Raw genomic sequence first — 23390 nt, 5'->3', positions numbered from 1 at the left:
CAGTCACATTTTTCTGAAGGATTGAGGTTTTCTGCCATGATCTCAGACCGAGACATTTGTGGGAATCAGCAACAGTCACCACCAGATTATCAGATTCGGATGTTTAGGATCTATAGAGGTAAACTCCCTGACGCCTCCATGGTCTCATTATAGATGACAGTGTTGCTGAACTGAAATTAATCAAAACAATTCTAAACACTAGACAGCACAGTTCATTACATTAAATACACAACATGTATTACATACTCACTTAGTAACCATGTTAGGCTTCTGACACTGATTTGCCCATTTATACTCCAGGGTAACTTTTACTGTATAAATCTAGAAGCAAGTACCTCGATCAGGGTTACTACAGCATTGGAGGGGATTCACTCCCAGGTTCTCTGAATGTTAGGTGACAGCTCTAGCCACTGCACCACCCAGTGGCCTGAGAATTGGCTATGCATACTTGGCAGAAATGAGAAGACTTCTGCAACGTATTTAGAATTCCTTTTTCCTTTGCATGAGTTCTAGCATGAGTTCTGCCAAAAAGATTAATGACTTGTAAGCCATAATTTGACAAAGCATTTGCATCTTTTAGTCATTTGTGTCATATTAAAAACACACTGTTTCATTTGCTTATATAAATAACCACTAAATCCGGGCCCCGTCGGGGAGACTGGATATCGTACACGGCTCCTGAAACTTCAGTGCAGCACCTGTAGAACAAATCCCTGAAAAACGCTCTGGTTTTTGCAATCAGATTTATGGCCGATCGGTTTACGGCTGTTGGCGCACATCTGCCGTGTGGCCCAGCGGGACTCTGATGTCATCTTGGGACGGCCGGAAATGTTTGCGTTGTAACTGAACCTTGAAATGTTTGTGTTGTAATGGAACGCGACAGCAGTCCCCCCCCCCCCCCCACCCCACCCTCATAAAAGCATGTGCTTATTACATTTCTCTCAGCGTTAACGACTAGTGAAATGTAGATGATAATCTCATAATTGGTGCACAATTAAAGGTGGTTTCAAACCGAAGAAATCGACGGGCTAGACATGAAAAGCAATGCCAAAGATATTTAATTTTCTCATCGTAAGTAAATGACAAATGTCAGCCAGGCTGTTCTTTAAAGCATTGAACGAAGGGCTAATGAAAACTGTCATACAGTCAATTAATGACTATTGATATTCAATATGAATACGCTAATAGCTGTGTACAGATAAAATACATCTCATTTGCATGTCAAAGACCGTTTCAAGGACGGCACCATCCTTTGCATTAAGCAAACGTTTTTGATTGTGCATTTCATCCCCAATCAAAGTCAGCTGTACCTATTCTTCAGTCTGGTTCTACACACTGAATGTCCCAGCTCATAGTGGCGTCTTTCAGAGGCCACTGGGACTTGGCAAAGGGAATTTTTCTCACTTTGTCCCTAAAAACAAAGCACTGTGGATATCTAGAGATCAGAGGTGTGCAGGGTCATTAAGTTCTGGAGCAGGTGACGTAGTGGTTAAAGCTTCTAATGTCAGTTAGAAGGTTCCATGTCTGAAGCTCCCCTCTTGCTGTAGTGTTCTTGAGCAAGGTACTTATCCCTCAATTAGTAGAGTAAAAATGACCAATCTTTATAAATGGGTAAATCGTAAGTATCTTTGTATTAGAAATTGCTTTGGAGAAAAGCATCAGATAAAAAAATGTAAATGTGGGGTGATGGAACTCTGCCATGGACGATCTCAAGCCTGGCTGAGAAAGGAGGAGGGCTGGGCGTGGGGTTAGCTACCCCACACTGTAAAAACCTTGCCAGCTACAAAAACGCCAACAAGGAAACTTCATGACATCTCAGCTCTTAGGGATACCTGAAGAACCCCTGTTGGCGGCCTGTGGCCCAGGAGGGGTAGAAGGCATGAGAGCAAGACTGAGTTTTAGGTGTACAGAAAACAAAGAGCATGTATGTGTGCAAAAGTGGGAGAGGATAACTGAATCGACCCCCTTTCTGTTATAAAATAATAGAGTTCACATCTTGTCACAGAACTTGAAGAGTGGGTATTGCTTTCATTGCAGGTTATGTGTCTGTAAAAACATATTTCATTATGTTATGATCCTGTGACTATTTAACACAATTCCCTATGTACTGCACAAAATCATAAAAAGCCATAATTGCACACTAGATAAACTAATCATATCTCATTGCTTTCATGAATGTGAATTAAATGGTTGTTGTTTTGCTTTCAGAAGAATTAAAAAGAAAAACATTAAACCAATAAAATGTTATGACTATTATGTTTCTTACCTAAGAAAAAAAATGTAGTTAAAGGAAACACAATGATGAAATGTAAAAAGCATTTACTGCAACAAACCAGGGAATGTGAGCAATATCTTACCCTCACAAGTAGAAACTTGGCCATCGTGCACTACTGGTAAATACGGGCTGGGAGTGTATTCATCATCTGACTCATGAACTGGCTGGGCAGTGTCAGTATTTATCAACTGCCTCTGGTTGTCATGGAGATTGGGTGATGGAGGCTGGGAATGTGAATGCTCAATGACTGATGGACTGGATAAAGACGATGGCATGGGAGAACCTAAAGAAAAGGAAACAACCATAAATGAAATAAAATGAAAAGTAAAAGCAAACAGTCCAAAGAAACAGCAAAGGTAATTAATGGCAACTTAAAGAATTTATGGCAGTATTAAAATAATGGCAAAAAACGTTGTGAACTGTGGGGGGAAGAAAGAAGGCAAATAAATATTCAAAGTGAAAAGTCATTAGAAGAAAAAACAAAAAAAAAATTCTAAGATTGTTAAAAATATTGTTGAATGTGTTACTGAGGTTCCCCCTGAACAAACAGACCCAAAAAAAGGTACAAATCTGTTACATTCACATTTATTAAATTTAGCAGACCAAAGCGACATACAACCCTGAACAAACGATTCCTTCCCAATTTTTTTTTTTATATTCTGCAAATTTGTCTCCTTGTCAAAAACAGATTACAAGTTCTTATGATGAATATTATCAGCTATCACAACACAACGCACAGTGAACGTACACACGACAGAAGATGTTAAGTCAAAAAACTTCCAGTTTGTTTACAGTTAGTGAATCTCACATTTAGCTTAATATTTCAACATGAATATATAACACAATTAGATTAGGAGCAGCAAACACTGTCATCTCTGGGACTGCTGCCATGCAATCTTATGGCTATTTGTTCAAATCCTGTTCCCGCTGCAGGATCTCTGATCGAGGTGCTTACCCTGAATTATTCCAGTAAACACTACCCAGCTGTACAAATGGGTATGTTAACCTAACATTATAAATAAACTTGAGTACGCATGTCTAATAAATAAAATAAAATAAATAAACACATGTGAACCATTTAAATAGTTAAAGACCAAATTGCTGCAGCGCCCCCTTAGCTGCCATAGTACAATTGAAACATGAACATGATCTAGGTGTAATAATAAACAAATAGATGTTTACTTGCGATGCATTCCAGCAACGGTTCAACACATCACTGCTATGTATAACAGCCAGGCTTCATTTGTGTTAGTGCTGCAGAAGGACGGATATGAGAATCATCAGCACCTCTCTGGTGTTTACAGTCACACATCATCATCATCGCCATCATCACCACTGAACTATGCTCATCACGCGGCTCTCTGGGGAGGACTTCATAATTACAGCCTGATGGTGGAGGCCTCCAAACAAATTTGACACGATATGAAAAGCACACACACTTAATGCGTTCCACATGTGCGGCGTCTGGATGCCACACCGTCCTATTCATAGCCCAGAATCCAACCTGTCCTCTGAAATAAGTTGTTCGGTGTGCGATAAGAGCGGCAGACGCTGAGTGTTATTGCAGTTTTGCCTGTTTGCTGATCTTTCTCTTTCTCGAGCCTTTATCTCTCAGCCAGGATCGTAAAAGAATGTCTGAGAAAGGAGCATCTAAACTTTGCCTATAAGCCGGAAATCCATCAGCCCGCAGCGCTGGATGAAGTGGAAAGCTTTCAGTGGGCGGCGACCAAAAAGCACTCGACCAGAAGCGTTCGCTCAGGAACTGAAATATGCGAGCCGCAAACCACAAACAGCACCAACCACTTCAGTGGTTCACATTTATTTAAACACAATGGTGGATGCAACTCATTTACGGCGTGGTGTACAGAATGCTGTTTGTGCCATGCAATGCATTTACACTTAAGGTTTCTCAAACACTAATGAACGGGGAAAAAAGCTAGATAGAAAATACAGAAATTTCAGGGCTTCAGGAAAGTAGTGGGGCTGAGAGATGTGTTTTGAGACCCCTCTTGAATGCTGGAAGGGATTCAGCAACTCCGAGGCACAGACAGAGCTCATCCCACCACATTAAAGCCAAAACTGAGATCCTATGAACTTTTGATTTATGATCCTTGTGAGAAGGACCACCAAGAGGCCAGCTGTGGAGGAGCACAGTGCTCTTGCTGAAAGGTAGGGACTGATCAGGCCCTGTAGGTAACGGTGTTCAGATCCAACTCATTTATCCAAAGGAGCGTACAGTTGTGCTTGCTTACAGTAAGGTACAGGGGCAAGTAAAACTGTATGGGAGAGCAGGTACAACATGTGACATGCGATGAAAGCCACACTATGAGTCCACACCAATAAGTACCGCGCCTGTGTTATTCTGTGTTATTTTCATTATGCAACTTAATGTAAAGAAGTTGAAGCAGTATAATGTATACATTTAGCAGTCAAAGTGAAAATAAAAGCACACTGCAGGCTATGTTCTATTTGGATTCACAATGCTGACCTACACAGGAGTCCCAGCTGAGTTCTCCACCACACACCCCAATAATTAGTTCATAAAGTCACTGCCAAAAGTGTCCCCGTTTTGTGTCACTGTATTTAATCCCCAAGGAGACATAAGTACTTTAATATCCTGCTCATATCAGATAACGGAGGAAAAAAAGAGAAATTCCAATTATTTGCAAGGCATAACCGGCAGTAAAACACTCAAGAAAAGGAGGGGAAGCTCATCGAGATTCAACGAAGAAAGTTTAACAATGAGCATTTGAGCAGTTCATTTTCCTTGGTGCAGGGGGTGTGGTGGTGCAGTAGGTTTGGCTGGGACCTGCTCTCTGGTAGGTCTGGGGTTCAAGTCCTGCTTGGGGTGCCTTGTGATGGACCGGCATCCCATCCTAGGTGCGTCCCGTCTCCCTCCAGCCTTGTGCCCTGCGCTGTCGGGTTAGGCTCCGGCTCGCCGTGACCCTGCTTGGTGCAAGTGGTTTTAGACTCTGTGTGTGTGTGTGTGTGTGTGTGTGTGTGTGTGTGTGTGTGAGAGAGAGATTTTCCTTGGCACAGATACTAAGCCCTTCAATGGCCTGTACAGGTGCCATTGTAGGAGAGATTAAAAACAGAAAACCTGAAAAACTTTGATATGAATATTAAACTGCACCAGGATAAAGGAAACAGATGATTTAAATAAACACAGCTGTTAAAAACCCAGCAACTATCATTATACCTTAAATACATCCATAGCCTATAAAACGTGACATCTCTTCATCACTTGAGGACTGTAGATGGTATAACATGTCATCCATCATTTCAGCAGTTTCTGAAACCATTCTCTTTTAATTAAAAGAAATGGAAGAGAACGCAGTAGGCAGGATAAAATTTGACACTTTCACAGGGAGAACCAGAAAGCACCAACAAAAAAGGAGTAAATGAAAGTCAATCTAAATCTTCTCAGATTATTTCTAACTCCATGTTATTACCCTCTATAGTGCGCTTATTTTGACAGCAGAGAGCCTGATATGGCCCCCTCTCCACAAGGCACGCTGGGAAGGCTCATAGGTAGAGAGATGCTATAAATTGCCTTCCAACTGTTACATTACCCTTTGCTGTATGCCTGGGCACCGCGGGGGTGAATGGAGACTGGCAAGGGGTGGTGCAGAAGCACGGGGTAATTAATAACCGCTAAGAGTGTGCGTAGAATGTGGGAAGAAAGGGGGAAGGAGTATATAGTTGGTGCGACATCTTCTTCTTGCGGTGCAGTCTGAAGACATGGTACGATGAGACCTCTTACTGCTCCTGGAGACTGTCTTCATCTCCAAACCCTAACCATGTGACCCTGAGCTGACCTCTTACCCTGCTTTCTCTACCGCATTCTGTGCAGTCAGGAGGACCTCAGTGGAAGCAGGTCAAATTGAATGCTGTGAGATATCCGCACATGTGAACTCACATGATTCACAGAAATACTAACGGGTCGCCCAAAGTGGGTTAGTTCTGTTTTAGAAGATGTTCATGTATTTACTCATTCATTATCAATAACTGCTTGTCCAGTACAGGATTGTTCTGATCCACAGTTTGTCTTGGAGGAATAGGAACAGGAGAAGCATGGCACACCTGAGGGAAACCGAGACTGACACAGACAAAACATGCAAACCCCATACAGAATGAACTTCATTCGAACGCAAGTCTGAACCCAGAGCCTAGCTGAACCCATTGCACCACAGTAACACTCCAAAGAACTTTAAAGATGGTGATTTCTTCTAAATGGAAGACGTGAACCAATGTTTGCAGCGTAAGACTAGAAGAAATCAGGAATGGACGAACGCATGCAAAAACATCCTGTGAAAATTTGAACTTGAAAACAAAAACTGTTGAACGTAAATGGGTAAATCAGTGTAAACCAACACTTGCCAACACTCCCTAATGGCATTGGTGCAAGCCACAGTGGTTTAAGCTACTGCCTTTGGAAACAGAGGTTCCTGGTTTAAATCCCATTTCCTGTTATAGTATGCTTGAGCAAAACAATTACCCTGTCTTATAAATGAGTAAAATGGTTGTAAGTCCGATGACATTGTAAAAAAATTGTCAGCTAAATGAACAAGCAATAAATAATGCCAGGTGGTAAGGCAAATCCAGTGCATTGTGGTATCCATAAAGGACAGGAGATCACTTTCAGTTTAACTGGCAACCCCATCACCCAAAGCACAGCTCTCTTCCATGTGGTTTTTGACTCCCGTTTGCTGAAAAGAGCACAGGACGACCCCGCCCCCGCCGTCCTGAGAGCCCTGCTCCTGGCATTTACATCCCGCAGTGACAGTTATCGCTTAATTAAAACTCCCTGGGTAAACAGAACAGGAGCCTGTATTCTTGCGACTGTCAGAGAAGAGAAAAATACACACTTGCTGTTCTGTCGAAACACCCTCTGACATGGCCTGTGTGTTACATCCAAAGAGAAACAGGCCACACAAGGTGGGCTTCTGGGAGTGCAGTGTGTGTTGGGGAAGGATGCGTGCCAGATACAACGAACAAGAAACAGAGGGCAATTCATACTGGGGTAAGAAAAACAGAGCATGGCTTGCAAAAAGAATAAAGAGTCCGCCTCTGCTGATACAGGAGAAAAGCAGCATGAATGAGAAACTGCTCGCAGGGGCTTGTGACGTGCCGAAAGGCACCGTTCCTGAATGCCGACTGCCATGGATCCGCTGCGGTGGGTATGGCCTCCTATTTGTTTGCGTTGGATTTTGCTCCACTTTTCAAAGCTGCTTTCTTGCCAGCTGTTGGGTGAAAATGTCAAACTAAAGAATGAAAAATGTTCTCACCACCAGTGGATGAAAATGTCATAAAATGCAAACAAAAAACTCCAAGCAAAAAATCAAATACGCTACCCTGCGTTTTTTTTTCCACCAGTATCTTGCCACTTAACACACACTGACAGCCTCCAAAAGCATCCTTTGTAAAACTTATGTTGTTTCCTGAAGAAAATATTCCCTCCTACGTAATCTTTCATGTAACAGCAGGAACCAAGCATTTTTTTGTTTTGTCAGTCATTGATTTTTGCCCTTTGTGTTTTGGCAGCAGTTGTGTCCCATGCCTGACCAGAACAAACCTACGTACATTCCCACCCTGACAGAGTCAACAGAAAGAAATAGTGAAGGAATTTCTGCACTGCTGTCACTTCTTTTATTCCCTAATAATGAGATCAAAGCTCTTTGAATTCAACACATATGAATAAGAAAGCAAAATTCACAATGAAAATTAAATTTTAAAGCTAGTCTGCATCCACCCATGAAAGCAAGAAAGTGGCCTTTTGGGGTAGATTATTTTATATCCTGTGTTCATAATTTAGCTAAAATTGAATAATGTAAAATATTTCCTTTTATTTACCATTCATATTTAATGCTGTTCATTTGGATATGGTTTTATGATGTATAAGCACACATATGCAAACACTCATAAAAAAAGTTAAGAAGGAAAACAAGAAATCTCAGATTACCTAAAACATGGGATTGCATATTACCATATCTGGCCTTTTTTAGATCAGAATGGCACCAAATCTCTCCTTACATGTACGTTTACGCATTTAGTAAACACTTCAAAGTGACACACAACTCGGAATAAACAATAGTGTAAGTCACATCCAAAAGGTTTTGAGACCCACCTTGAACGTTCAAACGGATTCAACAGTTCTGAAGGACAGAGGGAGCTCATTCCACCAGAGCAAGAAGCGAGAACATACAAAGTGTCCATTTTGGACTCCTTGTGAGTGGATCTACCAAGCAGCCAGATGTGGAGAAGCAAAGTGATCTTGCTGAAGTGTAGTTAGATGCTGTAAAATTACTTCACTCTAAGCATCCTTCTACATACAGTAAGAAATATAGTAAACTTTTCTTAACTGTTGACATCTCCACAGTACCAGGGAAAAGTCTGAGTACAGCTGAGCAATCCCTGCATGAGATGAACTGGACAGAAGAGTCAAAGAATAGCAATAAGTATCTTACATTTCTGGGAACTGCTGCAAAAGACCTGAGGAGACATGCTGGTTGGTTTCCTGATAAAAAGTTGTTAACCAAGTTCATCGTGAAAACAAATTAGTTTCCAGCAAACCACTTTTGACCGGTACTGTATATGCCAGCCATTCCTTGCCCACTCAACACTGATCTTCTGTCAATAAGCAAAAAGGTTGATCTCTATGATCTTGCTGTTTTACTTTATTCTATTTTTCACTGTTTTACTGAGTCTTATTTTTTCTTTTACTGTATATTTAAACCAACAGTATAAACAGATTCACTTGAACAAGAGCTTTAATGAGTATTCTGAATTATTAACACTCCTGTTTTTGAACTGGATGGTGTTACAACTTCTTTAATTAAATTGTTAATGATGGATTACACAATAAATTTGTAGGATAATGTTAAATGGATTGTGAAAATGAGAACAAGGTATAAACAGAAAGCAGGCGCTATGAATTATGTGGTGCATTGTGTACAGTAGTTTATGATATGTATATGTAAAAAAAAAATAAAACTAGCTGCACACTCACGGTGCTAAGTAGCAGTGTGGTAACACAAAATAAATTTAAACAAATAAATGCTTTATAAAACACTGTATCAGCAACCACCACACCAGTGTAAGTCATCTAAGAGAACTTTTAACAGCTGAGAATTGTGCTAATAAGGCTGAAAAGAGTGAAAAATAAAAATTATAGGACACAGCAAATACAACAAAAAGTTCTTACTTTTAACCCTCTCAGGGCTAAATTAAAACTAGCAGCAGCAAAAATCTGTACCAGCTGATGCTAATTTGCAACATCTGCCTGGAGATGGATAACTGTTACTACAATCTTTTATAATAATTAATAGTGAATTTATTCTCACAATAAGTAACGGTGAATATTCATCAGCTAGAATATTGTGTGTACTATATAAACAAAAACTATATAATAATAATAATAATAATAATAATAATAATAATAAACAAGTAAACCTCTATGGCATGTCAAAGTATGAAGCATTAAAGAAACCATTCCTGGAAAGAACAGCTGCTTAAAATATTGATCAATATATTAAATCACTGCACAAAACTATTAGGAAAGCCTGTTACACTGCATACCAGTTATAAATATTATCATCATAATTCTATTTCTCCAGGGATTATATGCTCCACATTTCCATACTGAATGTACTCAATAAAGACACATTATACTCTCCTTTCCTAAAAGGCAATTACTCTCCTTTTTTGAAGGAACTGTGTGAATGGGAAACAGGTTCCTAGGACCAGGAGAAGAGCTCATGCACAGCTGGACTTAGTAGCTATTAGGCTGTCGCCAGCCTTAACCCTTTGCTCTTTTAAATGGAAGCGCTGCCATAAATTGCCCACTAGCAGCCATGGCGGAGCAGTAATTATTTCCACACCATGTCGGACACAGGAGACACTGTGCACCAGCTCTCCTTCGCCATGGATCTGCGGTCTATCTATTGCCTTAATTGGGCTTTGTTTGTTTGCTCAAAATCCGAAAGTCTTAATTAACACATGCGCTATTATAAGCTGTTCAGGCTTCCCAGACTCTTCCTGTTTGGCAAATGAGAACAGTGGGAGGTAGAAACCTCCTGTTAGCACAGGCACGGCGCTTCCACTGCAGACCGCACGCTCACAGTGGGCTCCCACTTCGCACCTCCGTCTAGCGAGGCTCATGAAAATAAGGAAAGGTATTGAGAATTTCATAAACCAACAGAGAAACCCCCAACAAAGACTATGTCATATGCAAATATAATATATGTACACTGGAAACAAAAGAAACGACTCAAGCAATATATATGCAATATTGTTGAACCCATAGTGGGTCAGTAAGTGGTGCAGTGTCTAAAACTGCTCGCTTCCACTTGAAGGACTCTGACACATCGTGCTGTAGTACCCTTGACGAAGGTGCTTACTTTGAACTGATACAGTAAAAGTTACCCTGCTGCATACCTGGGAAAATTGGTGTAAGCAGCTTATTGTAGGTTGCTTTTTGGAGAAAAACGTCAGCTAAGTAAATGTATTTAATTATATGACATGAGATACTCTTCCAAACAGTGCATGTCAGTAACTCTACTGCCACACTAAACACCAACAGAAGCAGATATTTTCTAATGAAAACTGATCTTTTACATTCTTTTTGAAAAAAAAAAGAAACATATTATCCAATCGGCCAACTATCCTTGGCACGTGTACAGGCCTACCCTTAGAAAAACACACTCAGCAGAGGCTTCTTCGCACACACACACACGGAGAGACACATTAAAATATTTTTCCACTTTTACTCTGAATGCAAAAACGGCATTTTTCCACATGCAAGTAAGTATGCCCTTTGAGGTGCCACGTCCCCACCGTAGGCAGTTGGGCAACCCTTCAACTTTCAGGTGTATATTCAGATGAGGTCATAAGCAGAGAGATTAGTTACTTTCATCCGCATAATGCCTCGGAGATGTTTAACAAACTCCCAAGGCTTAGGACCAACCAATCTAAATGCTAAATCTCTCCGAACAGTCAAAGCTGGGGACTAAAGACATATGGCAAATAAACTGTCAGCCGTCAGACGAATCGGGAAGAAAAATTAATGGCCTTTACATCCTTTGTATACGAACGTGAGCTCAGCTAGACGAACATTGCACCGCGGTGACAGTGTAACTCAAATGAAGGGTATCGCTTTCCATGTAAGTGGTTTCAAACCCTCCTTTCTGAGATCGAGGCTATCCCAGGCACTCTCTACAGCAAACATACCATAAATGTTTAATAATAATTATTATTTGCAACCAGCTCATTTTAAACGGACTTGAAACCGAAGTAACTATTTTTGGCTGTCAATACGAAGTGGAAACAATTGCCACTGAAAAGCTGTGAGGTGGTAAAAATATGTCCACTATCAGCTTCACAAAAGGAACTGCGCACGCGTGTAACGGAGAGCAAAACAAGAGAAGCGACTCGCTTGCCTTTCCTTTAAAATGGGGAGAAATTATTATATGGTTCATTAAATTGGTATTTCAACTCACTCTGTCATAAAATGTTTTTTTTTAATATTCATAGTGCACCTCAAAAAAATTTTTACATTAAAAAGTTATATGAATTAGTATTCTTATTTAATTGGTTTTATTATTTCATAGAGAAATGCATACATAACAGCAGTGTCTTATTTATAAAGCTCTGTTTGGGGGGGGAGGGGGGGGGCAGCTTGCATAGTCATTAGAGCTGCTACTTTATTCTTGGACTGAGGTTCAAATCCCATCTCCTGCTATCGTACCCTTGATAAAGGTACTGATCCTGAACTGATACAGTAAAAATTACCCAGCTGTACAAGTGCGTAAATCATTGTAGGTAGCGTTGAAAAGCCAGTTAAATATGTAAATGTAAATAGTGCTTGAAGAAACAACGCACACTAAGCGTATCCGAGGGCTGTAAGCTCTGAGCAATAAATACGTGAGACATAAACCAGTGTTTAGGAAGCTGTATAAATGCATAGAGTCCGTAACCACATTTGCCCCTTTGCGAAGTGTTAAATGAGCACCGCGGCGGCCAGGATTCCAAATGGCTGTCCATCCCAGTGGACGCTGTGCGCCGCCATCCATCTCAGAGTCGTTCCAACATGCGAGGAGCCATTCGGGGAAGAGGCACTCCGGTGTGGAGGAGCGTAGCAGGAAAAGAACGCCGCCGCAGCCTGGGAGTGCATTAATCTTCCCCGATCGCGCGCCGCTGAGCAACCATGAACGCCAACAAATAGAAATGATCTCTCACAAGTCTAAAAAAAGAGAAAAAAAGCTTGCTAGATCTTGACAGGCCGACTGAACTCTGGCGTCGTGCCCCGTGAGCTGTTCTGTACGGGAAGCCGCTGCAGCTGAGGAAAGGGACGCCTTAACGGCCGTAGAGGACACCTAACCCGGATAATATGCCATCGTGATGCAGGAATGGCAGTATCAGGAGTGGCAAACCCTTCTGTCTGTCTCTCCATCCTGGTACGTCTAAGCTTAGAGCACAAAAAAACCGAGTCAGTGGAGGCCAAAGCTGATAAACAACCTTCTCCTGCCTTTAAAAGAGAGTGAAAACAGAAGCTGAGATCCCAAAAAATAAGCCATGTGATGCAGCCCTGGAAAAATGGTATGGGCACTGTGGGCCACAACTGGTTGTGTAACTGGAATACGGCACATGAGCACTGCAGCATAGAAGCACGCGAGAACGAAATAAAACAAGCCAACCGAACAAACAGACAAACAATGAGTAGACACATAGCAGACAGATATTATGCAGCACATTCCGAGCAGCCAAAGGCGAGAAAGAGTGAAAAAGTAGCAGGGCAGATGTTACTCACAGCCTGCAGATAAAGATCGGAGCCCCCCTTCCATAATGCCGTGCAGATGCAGGCGCGAGGCGGCGCCCGGGGCCCTGTTTACTTTGTAGCTGATACATATCAGGAGAGCGGTGCTCCGCGGGCCCCTGCGCACTCTCAACGGTGCCCTTGCATCGGCAGGCCAAGGCCACGAGGCGCGGGCGCGCCGCCTTCACGTACAGCCGGTAACAAAGAGAAACACGTAACCCACCTGCTCTGCATGTTCACCCCACACTGATTGCTGCATCCTTAAATAACAGCGTATGGCTCGCAACCGCGTAGGCTGCTGATCGCGTGGCACTCGGCGCTCTGCTCGACCGCATGTTAAATAATTCTTAAACCGATAAAAACAAATGAACAAACATAAATAAATAAAACAAGAGAAATACATGTTGATTCAGAAAATAATAAAAAAAGAGAGATAGCTTGTAAATTTTCCCCAGTGAAGCTGTGCTATTCTACACATTGGTCGTGAGTTACTAATTAAAAATCAATCTTGACTCAAGATTGTTCAAATATTTAGAATGTCCTTAAAACGGCCCTCAGATGAACTGTAGCTTTGACTGTTCAAGCTGTGGAAAAGCCCTCATTTCAGCGCTCATTTTCTCCGCTGCTTTACGACAATTCGGCCAAATTTGCGTTCAAACTGCTACAGCTGCCCGGCAGCGGTGCCTCGTGACGGCGTCGCGGCAGACCTGCCCTGTGATCTGCCCTCATGTCGCTTCCTTCTCCCGCCGCACCCTTCGCCTAGCTCAGGTTACAATCAAGTGAAAAAAGCCTCCTTTTATTTCCGCGACGACACAAATGGAGCTCGACAACATTTTTCCCCTCTCTTCATTGCAGTTAAATTACTTAAAGATTGAGTTAGTCTGCGTTCGCTGTGTTTCCAGTGACTTAAATTCCCCCACTGGAGACAATTGCCCCCTTTTTGTCTGCTTTATAGAATGGGGGAGATTTACCATCTGCAGGGATCGATGCCGTCCACACCTGGAGTGGATCCTTTGCCTGTAATAGCCTGATGGGGGGCGGGGAGGGGAGGGGGGGCGCCCTAGCAGAGACAAACGCCCTTCTGTTCCCGGCCGTGTTCACTGGGATGCTGGAAATTAGACATCACTGTCTCGGTAACCAATTTCCTGGTAACGCCGCAATTTGAAACAAATGGCTTTTGTGCATTCTTGGACCCCAGCGGAGGGGGGCCGGGTGAGGAACAGTCTTGTGCGGTAGCCCCCGAGTCTCAGAGGCACTCGCAAGTCATTTGTTCGCCCCCTCGGTGCTAACAAACCGGGCAGGAAGTGAAAAGGAAAAAATCGGATGCAATCGGTGCAGTAGTTTAGCTGTGTACGTGGCGTGAGAGCGCCTGAGCAAACGCAGTCTGTTCTCTGTGCTTGCTGGAACCTGGCTTCATACAAAACAAAGGAACAAAACGGTTTCCAACCCTGATGAGTAAATTAAACTTAAAGTAATGCACAGATACCTTCACAGATTTCCTATGTCAGATGTTTCAAAGCAGCAAATACATTTTCATAAGATCCAGCAGGTAGTGTAGTTGTCAGAGCTGCTGCCTCACACCTAAAGGACACGGGTTGAAATCCCACCTCCTGCTGTAGGACCCTTGAGGAAAATCCTCGCCCTGAATGGATGCAGTAAAAATTACCCGCTGTATAAATGGATAAATCAGTGTAATTCACTCACTATTGTAAGTTGCTCTGGAGAAAAGCACCAGCAAAAATAATACCTAAAGGTAATACGAAGGTCCTATGAATGGCCCTAGACAGTGTAACTGCTCATAAATTAAATAAATGCAACTCAGCTGGAGAACATTTACATTTGTGGAACGTGGCAACACTGTGATGCTGGTATGTCACAGTGCCTGGGATGTGCATCTGGATGCGGGTTTGAATCGTGCTCAGTCACTGCGAGTTTGTGTGTTCTCACCCTGTTTCAGGATCTCCTCCCACAATTCAAAGACATGTGTTTCAGTAAGCTGGTGACTCTAAGTTGCCCATAGTGAGTGCATGCGTGTGTATATGTGTGTAAGTCACCTTGGATAAAGGTGTCAGAGAAATACTAGTTAATAATCAATGTGCATCTCTGGTGAACCTGAATGAACATCTGATAAATGAATAAATATATAAATGGAACTGAATGAAAGAAGAAGTTCCAGAGAGTCCACAATGAGATTCAACTGAGTTACACTGGATGCTGGCTGGGAGGAAACACACACACACAGTCTTGTGTTAAAAGCCTGTTGTGGGAACCATCTACCTCCACTAACCCCCACCCCTAGCTTGTCACATGTGGATCGGCCAGGACGGTAACCGAGATGGGCCACGGGGACAGCACTCCCTCCCTGCCGCCCGACGATGATTAATGGCCTATTAACAGGAATCAGTATTCCGCCTGGGGCTCACAGGGGGCAGAGAGGCAGGGGGCGTGGGGAAAACAAGACGACCGGCCCCCACCGCGAGCGCCTGTGACGAGTGTGCGATAACGTGGCGGAAATGGGTCGGCCGGTGAGCGTGGCGACTCCGGCTGGACCTCCACTGCGCTAATGAGAGTGCCTGAAAGCTGTGGGGTGCAGAGCGGCGTGCGACCATGGGCCGCCTCCCCGAGAAGGCCCTCATAATGAAGGGTGCTCTGTTAAAAGGGAGTCTTTGCTCTCCTGAATATTAAGGATAGCTTTTCAATTATTATTTTTTTTTTTTTTGTGAGAGGGTCAGCTGCAGAACAGTTAGGAGGGAATAAATGATTTACTTCACAGTTGAGAAAGGGAAAGCAAGGGGAGAAACAATTTTTACGTTGTATGTATTTGGAGCAGCAGAAAAAACCAACTAACTAACTAACTAGATAGATAGATAGATAGACAGATAGATAGACGGACAGACCGATAGATAGCCTAAAGAAATAAATAACCAGAGTACATGAAAGATCACGCTTAATGCAGATTAGTGATAACACTGCTAGGCCTGTTCCCCATCCCCTATGAGCTTATTATTCCCCAGCCTGGAGAGGATGTTCTTATTCGGCTGATTTGTAACAGTAAGAACCGGGCGAGCTGACACATGGGAGGTGTCACTCCATTTCCCCATGTAAACCAACACGTTGTAAATCCTGCTTCCATAATGGATCCGGAATGGAAATAAATCCAAACGAAATGCCATTGGAGCACGGCGCTAAACCGACGCATGTGGACCTCGTTTCTCTGTGACGTCTGCAAGGAGCAGCCACGCATAATTCAATGCGTGCCCCACAAAGCAGGAACATCTGTATTCATTATGAGCAGCTTAACAAATTGGAGTTATTTGGCACCGGTTCCACAGCTCATGCCAGCAGCGTCGCTCAGGGCTTGTCTTGACACACAACTCCTCCGGTAGTTCAGCAATGGCATCGGCGCCGAGCATTATTCCCGGCACCATACGGGACGGTCCCACGAAACAGACATGGGACTGAGGCTCCAAACAACGTCTTGCTGGGGCTGGAAGGACGAGTGCCAGCTCTGTGTTACCGCTAACCAAAGCCAGGGCCCAGAAAGCCCATCGTGGGCTTTGGATTGAATAGGGGGCGCCACAGTGGAGGCACTGCGGTTGTCTGCTGGACACATCAGCCGGCAACCTTTTCAAGAGGCTCTTTTCTTGCTTCACAGTAGTGTCCCAAGACAGAGCGCATCCGGCACGGGGGCTTATCAGTCACTGCGGTAATTGAACGAGACAACAGGGTACAGCGGAGAACCCGTACACCATGGTAGCATTGTTCTTGTGCAGAACTCTGGGAATTTGGACAATTTGCTCTTCATTGTTCATGCGAACATGCCAAGAAAGTCCCTCTGTACCATTGTTGTACATGCTGCATTTGCAAACAAAAACAGACTTAAAATCCCATTACACTTCATGTATGAAGCTTCCAAGAGACAGCTATAGCATATATACTCTGTATCAACAAACATTTTAAAATAAGCACTGTTGTATCTATGAAGGAGAATACAGCACTATAGCTACAAACTCTGAGCTGTCATCTAACTTTGTGCAAACATATTTCGTTACGACAAGAGTTTGGTCAATTCAACCGAGTAAAAACGCAGAACTGCAGCTACAGATACTATAAACAATGTATTTCATTTTACAAACACACAGTATTGTTACTGCAGAATATTTTTTTTCGGTATATACATTATCTGCAAACACGAGTTGTTTTTAGAAATTATTACTGAGAGAAACTGCAGTAACTTAGAGACAAACATTTTGCTTGTATTTGACTGTAAGAACGTAAGTAGTCTTACTAGAGAAAATTAAAAAAAAAAGCTATATCCGTGTCTATATCTGACAGTGCAAACATGAGATAATGTTACCACCGACATTTGGTCAATATCTGTGTCTAAACGTAAGTAGTGTTGCTAAAAACAAACATTTTGTCTGCTGCAGCATGGAATCACGCATTACTGCTACTATAAACATTCTGTCTATATCTCAGTGTGGAAGCATAAGGAGTCTTACTACAGAAAAAAAAAAGAAACAGCTAAACAGTATCTGTGTCTATATCTGCCGGACTGTGGAATTGAGCATTATTGTTGCTACAAACATTTTGTCTGTATCTATAAACAAACACAAGCACTGTTACTACAAACACTGTATATGTATCCGAGTGAGCAAACGTAAGTAGAAAAATTGTCTGAACTTGAGTATCTGCAAACACGAGTCATTTTTAGATGTTATTATTGAGAGAAACTGCAGTAATTTAGAGATAAACCTTTTTCTTGTATCTGACTGTGCAAACATAAGAAGTCTTACTAGAGGAAAAAAAAAAAAAAAAACAGCTGTATCTGTGTCTATATCTGACAGTGCAAATGTGCAATAATATTATTACCGATATTTGGTCAATATCTGTGTCTAAACACAAGTACCAACCAACCAACGTCTACAACGGCTGGAGTCTAACCCTGCAACAGGGCCTAGCGACACGCCCAGAATGGGATGCCAGCCTGTCGCAAGGCACCCTGAGCAGGGTTTGAACCCCAGACCCGCTACACAGCAGGTACAGGGCAAGCCCACCCCCCCAAATGTAAGTAGTGTTGTGAAAAACAAACATTTTGTCAGCTGCACTGTGGAATCACGTATCACTGCTACTAGAAACATTTTGTCTGTATCTAAGTGTGGAAACATGCACCACTGTAACTACAAACAAACATTTTTCCTATGTCTGCATGCGCACAAGCAGCGCTGTTACTAGACAAATGCTGCCTCCTCCACAAGCGTAAGCAGAGGCTCCCGAGTAGCACACGCGTGACGCTTCCCGCACTCACAGCGAATGCACTCGGGACCCGTCTCCGGGCTGACGAACACGGGACGCCCTCTGGGAACGGCACATTAAATAAGTAACATGGGGCTGCATTATCTGGCCGCTGTCTGTGGCAGTAAAAAGGCACGGACGTTCCACTCTCAGCTAAGCCGACCCGTCAGAGGTTAGTGCTTCGGGACACTGGAAAAGGCCTATTGACTGAAATATCCCTCCGGCCGTGTTACACAGCCAAGCAGAAAAGGTTTCCAAATGCACAAACAGACGGACGGCTAATAGCGCTGCGGACAATGGCCCTTTTTTCCCTTTTTGAGCACTAAACACGGTATTACCACTAGCCTGGAAAACAATCCTTTGCCAGCGAAGAATACTAAGTCAACTGCTGGTTTATAAAAAAGGGAATTTCAAAGCCCCGTGCCGAGCGTATCCGTGTGTCCGCGCCCGTCGCTCAGTGGAGATCCGTGGTACGTTTTGTGGAGTGCAGTAAATTAGGAAAGCGTACAGCACTGGGACAGTTTAAGTCTATTAGCATTTTAATAGAAAGATAAGGACAACCTCTTTACATTCCCACAGTAACTGCTGCTGGTGGATGACACTCGAAACTTCAGAGTCTGGTCACCAACCAACTGGAATATCAGTGCTTGAAAGGCATCTCACACCCTGGCCTGCGTGTTCCCATAACCCACCCACTTTAATTATATAAGCTCTCTTTATGCTCTCCACAATGGCAATGCTAATAAAATCAAATGCAATGAATAATTTAGGTCGGGCAGAAGTTGTATGAAGGCTTGAGAGCCCTTCTGGGAGTCTCAGGCTGACTGGGAGGACCTGAGATTAGCCTCCTTGCACCATGGGTCAAGCTCAGGCATCTGTTAGCGGTTGTGTCAACCTCTTGGTTCGCGAGGCCGCAGGTGACACACAGCAGAATCAAGTAAATCAAATCTGCAAAATAAAACTGTCTCCTGCATGACAGACCTCCTCCGTCTAAGTTAGAATAAGCCCAGGACTATGATATTCATTCCATTTTCCATAATGTAGACAGAAACTATATATATATATCATCATTGGCATCCATCAGTCTAGAAAGACCATGGAATTCCATATATATATAAATATATAGCAGTAATGCGTGATTCCATGGTAAAAAATATATATATACATATATAAAATAAATATATATATATATATTTTCTTTTTTTACCATGTCATACCTCCCAAAAAGGCTCACAGCCCAGCGGTTCATATCTCAACACAAAAGACATTACTGATTCACTTATCTGTGGCTGTTCCATAATAAAACGTAAGCATCTTTTGGTCAGAGTTATTCTTTGAAATGCAGAAATCTCTGACACGGCACTTTGCAAAATCAGAAAGAATCAGCATCAGACTGCTCAGAGGTGAGGTGCGGTATGTATCTCGGAAAAAGAGTCATGAACCAAAAGATGTGCGGAATATTTTCGGGGGGAAATATGCAGCGTTGACTTCACCTAGCAGCAGCACACAAAACAATAATACTAATGCTCATTGTTGGCATCGATGTCTGCATGCAAAATTAAATCCCTGTTGATCCTGGAGAGCACAACAGAGATGCCTGGAGGAACCTAATATGTGATATAAAGTTCACGAACCTTAAAAAAAAAAAAAGAGTCCTTTTTTAATAACTTTAATCGGTCAGCGTTTTATGTTCAGCGCAGTTCTGGGATTAAGACTAACCTGATCTGCAGTTCAAACAGGCTCCTGCGAGGGAATTCACGTTTCCTCCTTTTCTCCACCGCCGCGATAACAAACTGAGCATATGTTTGACCAGATCGCATTACTGAACTAAATCCACTCTGAGGGGAAAGAATACAGACGGAAACACTTCATCACCTCCAGGGCAGATAAAAGCCACAGCATCAGATAACCGTCACTGTGCGGACAAACTTGGCCACGGATCTCATGGACCCACTGCATCTTTATACACGGGAGGAATGTACTCTGCGTTCTCACCCTATTTTTGTTCTCCTTGTCCTTCGCCATGACAACAGCCTCACAAGGGTATTATTATTATTATTATAATAAATTCACTTAGCTGATACATTTCTTTGAAATTAAGGTATTTACAGTGATTTATCCATTTATATATCTGGCTAATTTTCAGAATGAGCACATTGATCAAGGGTACAACGGGAGTAGGAGGTGTGACTGAAGTGCAACGCAGAAGCTCTAATTACTGCACTATCTGCTGCCCACAGGGTACAGTTGCTTGCAGAGTTGCACTAACTACGACAGTCCATGTGAATGGGAAACTTTGTTATGGACTCATTAACATATTATTTATTTGTTTAACTAGCAAACACTTAATCAAAGCAGCTCACAATGTTAAGCCACTTACACTTATTTACCCACTTATGTAACTGGGTAATTTTTACTTTATTAAGGATAAGTACTTTGATTCACAGGGTATTACAGCAAGGGGTAGGATTCAAACCTGGGTCCTTCGACCACAATATATATTTCCTTTTTTTTTTTTTGCTTACACTTGAGTTGAATGAAAGCTTTTATTATTACTACAATTATTTGACCTTTTTCCAAAGAGCCTGTGGCACGTGGGAAGACAAAGCAACTTAGAATATTAAGTTACTCACAGGGATTTATCCATTTATGTAGCAAGGTAATTTTTATTGCAATAATTTAGGTACCTCACTGAAGCAACGGAAGCCCCCTAGCTTTCCGTTCTCTATCGCCCGCACGCCAAGGTGATCCTGGGAAAATTATGATCTTGAAACAGGGCCGCAGCATCCCCCATCGCAGTTCTCTAGAGAGTACGGAAGTCACCGATCTCACGCTTCAGAACGCCGCGATCCTGTTTTTTGACATTTCGATTCTCCTTTCCCCCACAGCTACGGCTCTGATCCAACCCGTCACCAGAGTTGTCTTCCGTTCAGACACAAATGCGCAACTCTTCCTTCCTGCCCCTCTTGCGGAGAGCATGCAGCAGCTCTTCACCACTGTCTATGCCACCACCTCGTTTCTCGCCAGTTAGATGAATAATGGATACTCAGCTATTTGCGGGAATCTTCCAGCACGTAAATAGAACAGTGCAGCACGTCAGAGAAGTCACTTTAGCAAAGTGTAAAAACCGATGTCAAGACGTGCGAAGGCTGCTCCCGAGAGCAAGCATGTGCTGCATGCACAACAGTGCGTGAAAGCACAGAAACACAGCGGTTTCATTTTCCGTGTCCATTAGAAAGCGTGTTCTACTTTTCCTTCGCGTTCTTAGACAACTGTGGAATAAGCTTTTTTGAAGTCCCGCAAAGTCAACAGACAGTTTTGAAAGGAAAAAATAAGGAACAAGGTCTACCATCAGCGATATGCCTTAAACCTACGACTCTACAAAATAAAAAGTAAACCTGCAACATTACAGAAGTGGATTGTACAGCAGGTGGCGTAGTGTTTAGAACCCCTACGTTCCACCTGAAGAATTCTGATTCAAATCCTACCTACTGCTGTAGTACCACTGATTAAGGTACTCCACTTATACTGCTCTACTGAAAATGACCCAACTGAATAAATGAGTAGTCAACTGTCAGCGGATTAACACCGTAAATCACTTTGGAGAAAAGTGTCAGATAAATGAATAGATCCAAATGCCATTATGACTATGAGACAAACTTTTTTCCGGAAGAAGATCTTAAGATGAAATGTATAATTGAGCTTGTGCAAATAAAACATTCACTGCACTCTGACAAACACTAGCCATCTGGCTTTAACTACATAATTCAGCTTTAAACAATCAGTCAGCAGATTGGACAAATTTAATTCATGCTGTAAGCAGTGAAATGCAATCACACTCTTCTGCATACCGTACACTGTACTAGACCGCCCTAATGGGAATACTTAGGCATTTTATTGCCGTGCGAGTACTGTAGTGTTTCTTTGAAAACTAGTCTCCAAGCGCTCCATCTGATTTCATGAACAACTAGATGAAGTTTATTAAACATCACCACTTCGGGGTAGCAGTGGCTCAGTGGTTTGAGCCGCTCCCTCATGCTTGAAGGGTCCAAATTTGAATCCCACCTTCTGCTACAGTACCCTTAGCAAAGGCACATACCCTGAACTGATACATTATAAATGACTCTGTGTATAAATGGGTAAATCACTGTAAGTAACATTGGGGAAAAGTTTCATATAAATGGGAAAAAAAAAAGCTGACTGCAAGACAACAGAGAATGTTGTAATCTTCATCCCAGCTGGCAGCATGAGGCATCCGACCAGAACATTTAAACACCATTCCCACTTACATAAATACAGTCCAAATGTACAAATCCAACAAAGATCTGAGTCTGTAATCCAAGGTGGTCAAAGTGGCCATGTATGCAGTTCAAGGCAGCAGTGCCTGAGACATCAGGTCTGAAAGAGACCACTATAGAGCGGTCCCCAAAGACCCCTTTATTTTCAAACACCCAGTCCAACACTTGAACTGTCAAAGGAATTCACAAAGATCTGTCTAAAAACAGCAGCTACAGGGAAATAAACAATGACACTTGGGGCATTCAGTGTGTCAAAAAAAAAATTATTGTATATGTAAATGAGTTTATACATTAAAAGCCAACTGCAGAAGTAATTGGTGCCTGCAATATCTGCAAACTAACTACAAAAACTATCTTTATATTCAATTAAAATATAGTAAATGGGCATTCACATTAGAAGAGTTAGAGGACCTCAGATCAGAGTTAGCAACTCATTAATACTGTATCTGTAAAATAGTGGTAAAAAGACCAGTGGTGCCAGCATTAATATATGTGTCAAATACATCTAATACAGAACAGAGAAACTCATGATGACCTGAAAAGGAATTATTTAACAAAAGCTATTCAACTGTATTACTACACCAACCAGAAGACAGAGACAAGTTTGCTTGTTACATAAAGCAGACAGATAGCAGCTGTTTCTTACTGTAACCCATCCAGTTAAGCATGTAAAGATACTGAGCAATGTGTGTCTGGGACGACAAATCCA

The 23390-nt window shown here is 42.4% G+C and overlaps 1 protein-coding gene across 3 annotated transcripts in view; it reads right to left on the bottom strand.

The window, feature by feature from the left end:
* The window catches only part of LOC108926009 (teneurin-3), a 224057-nt gene that overhangs the window by 98603 nt on the left and 102064 nt on the right, over positions 1 to 23390 (bottom strand). For 2 of the 3 annotated variants that reach the window (XM_029250391.1, XM_029250392.1), the window contains exon 4: positions 2358 to 2558. The exons of the other annotated variant lie outside the window; for it this stretch is intronic. In XM_029250391.1, coding sequence (XP_029106224.1) covers positions 2358 to 2558 — 201 coding nt within the window. The remainder of the gene's footprint in view (positions 1 to 2357; positions 2559 to 23390) is intronic. 3 annotated transcript variants of the gene reach the window in all.

Source organism: Scleropages formosus, chromosome 3 (genome assembly GCF_900964775.1).
Source record: "Scleropages formosus chromosome 3, fSclFor1.1, whole genome shotgun sequence".
NCBI lineage: Eukaryota > Metazoa > Chordata > Actinopteri > Osteoglossiformes > Osteoglossidae > Scleropages > Scleropages formosus.
This window is presented reverse-complemented; position numbering and strand designations above follow the sequence as displayed.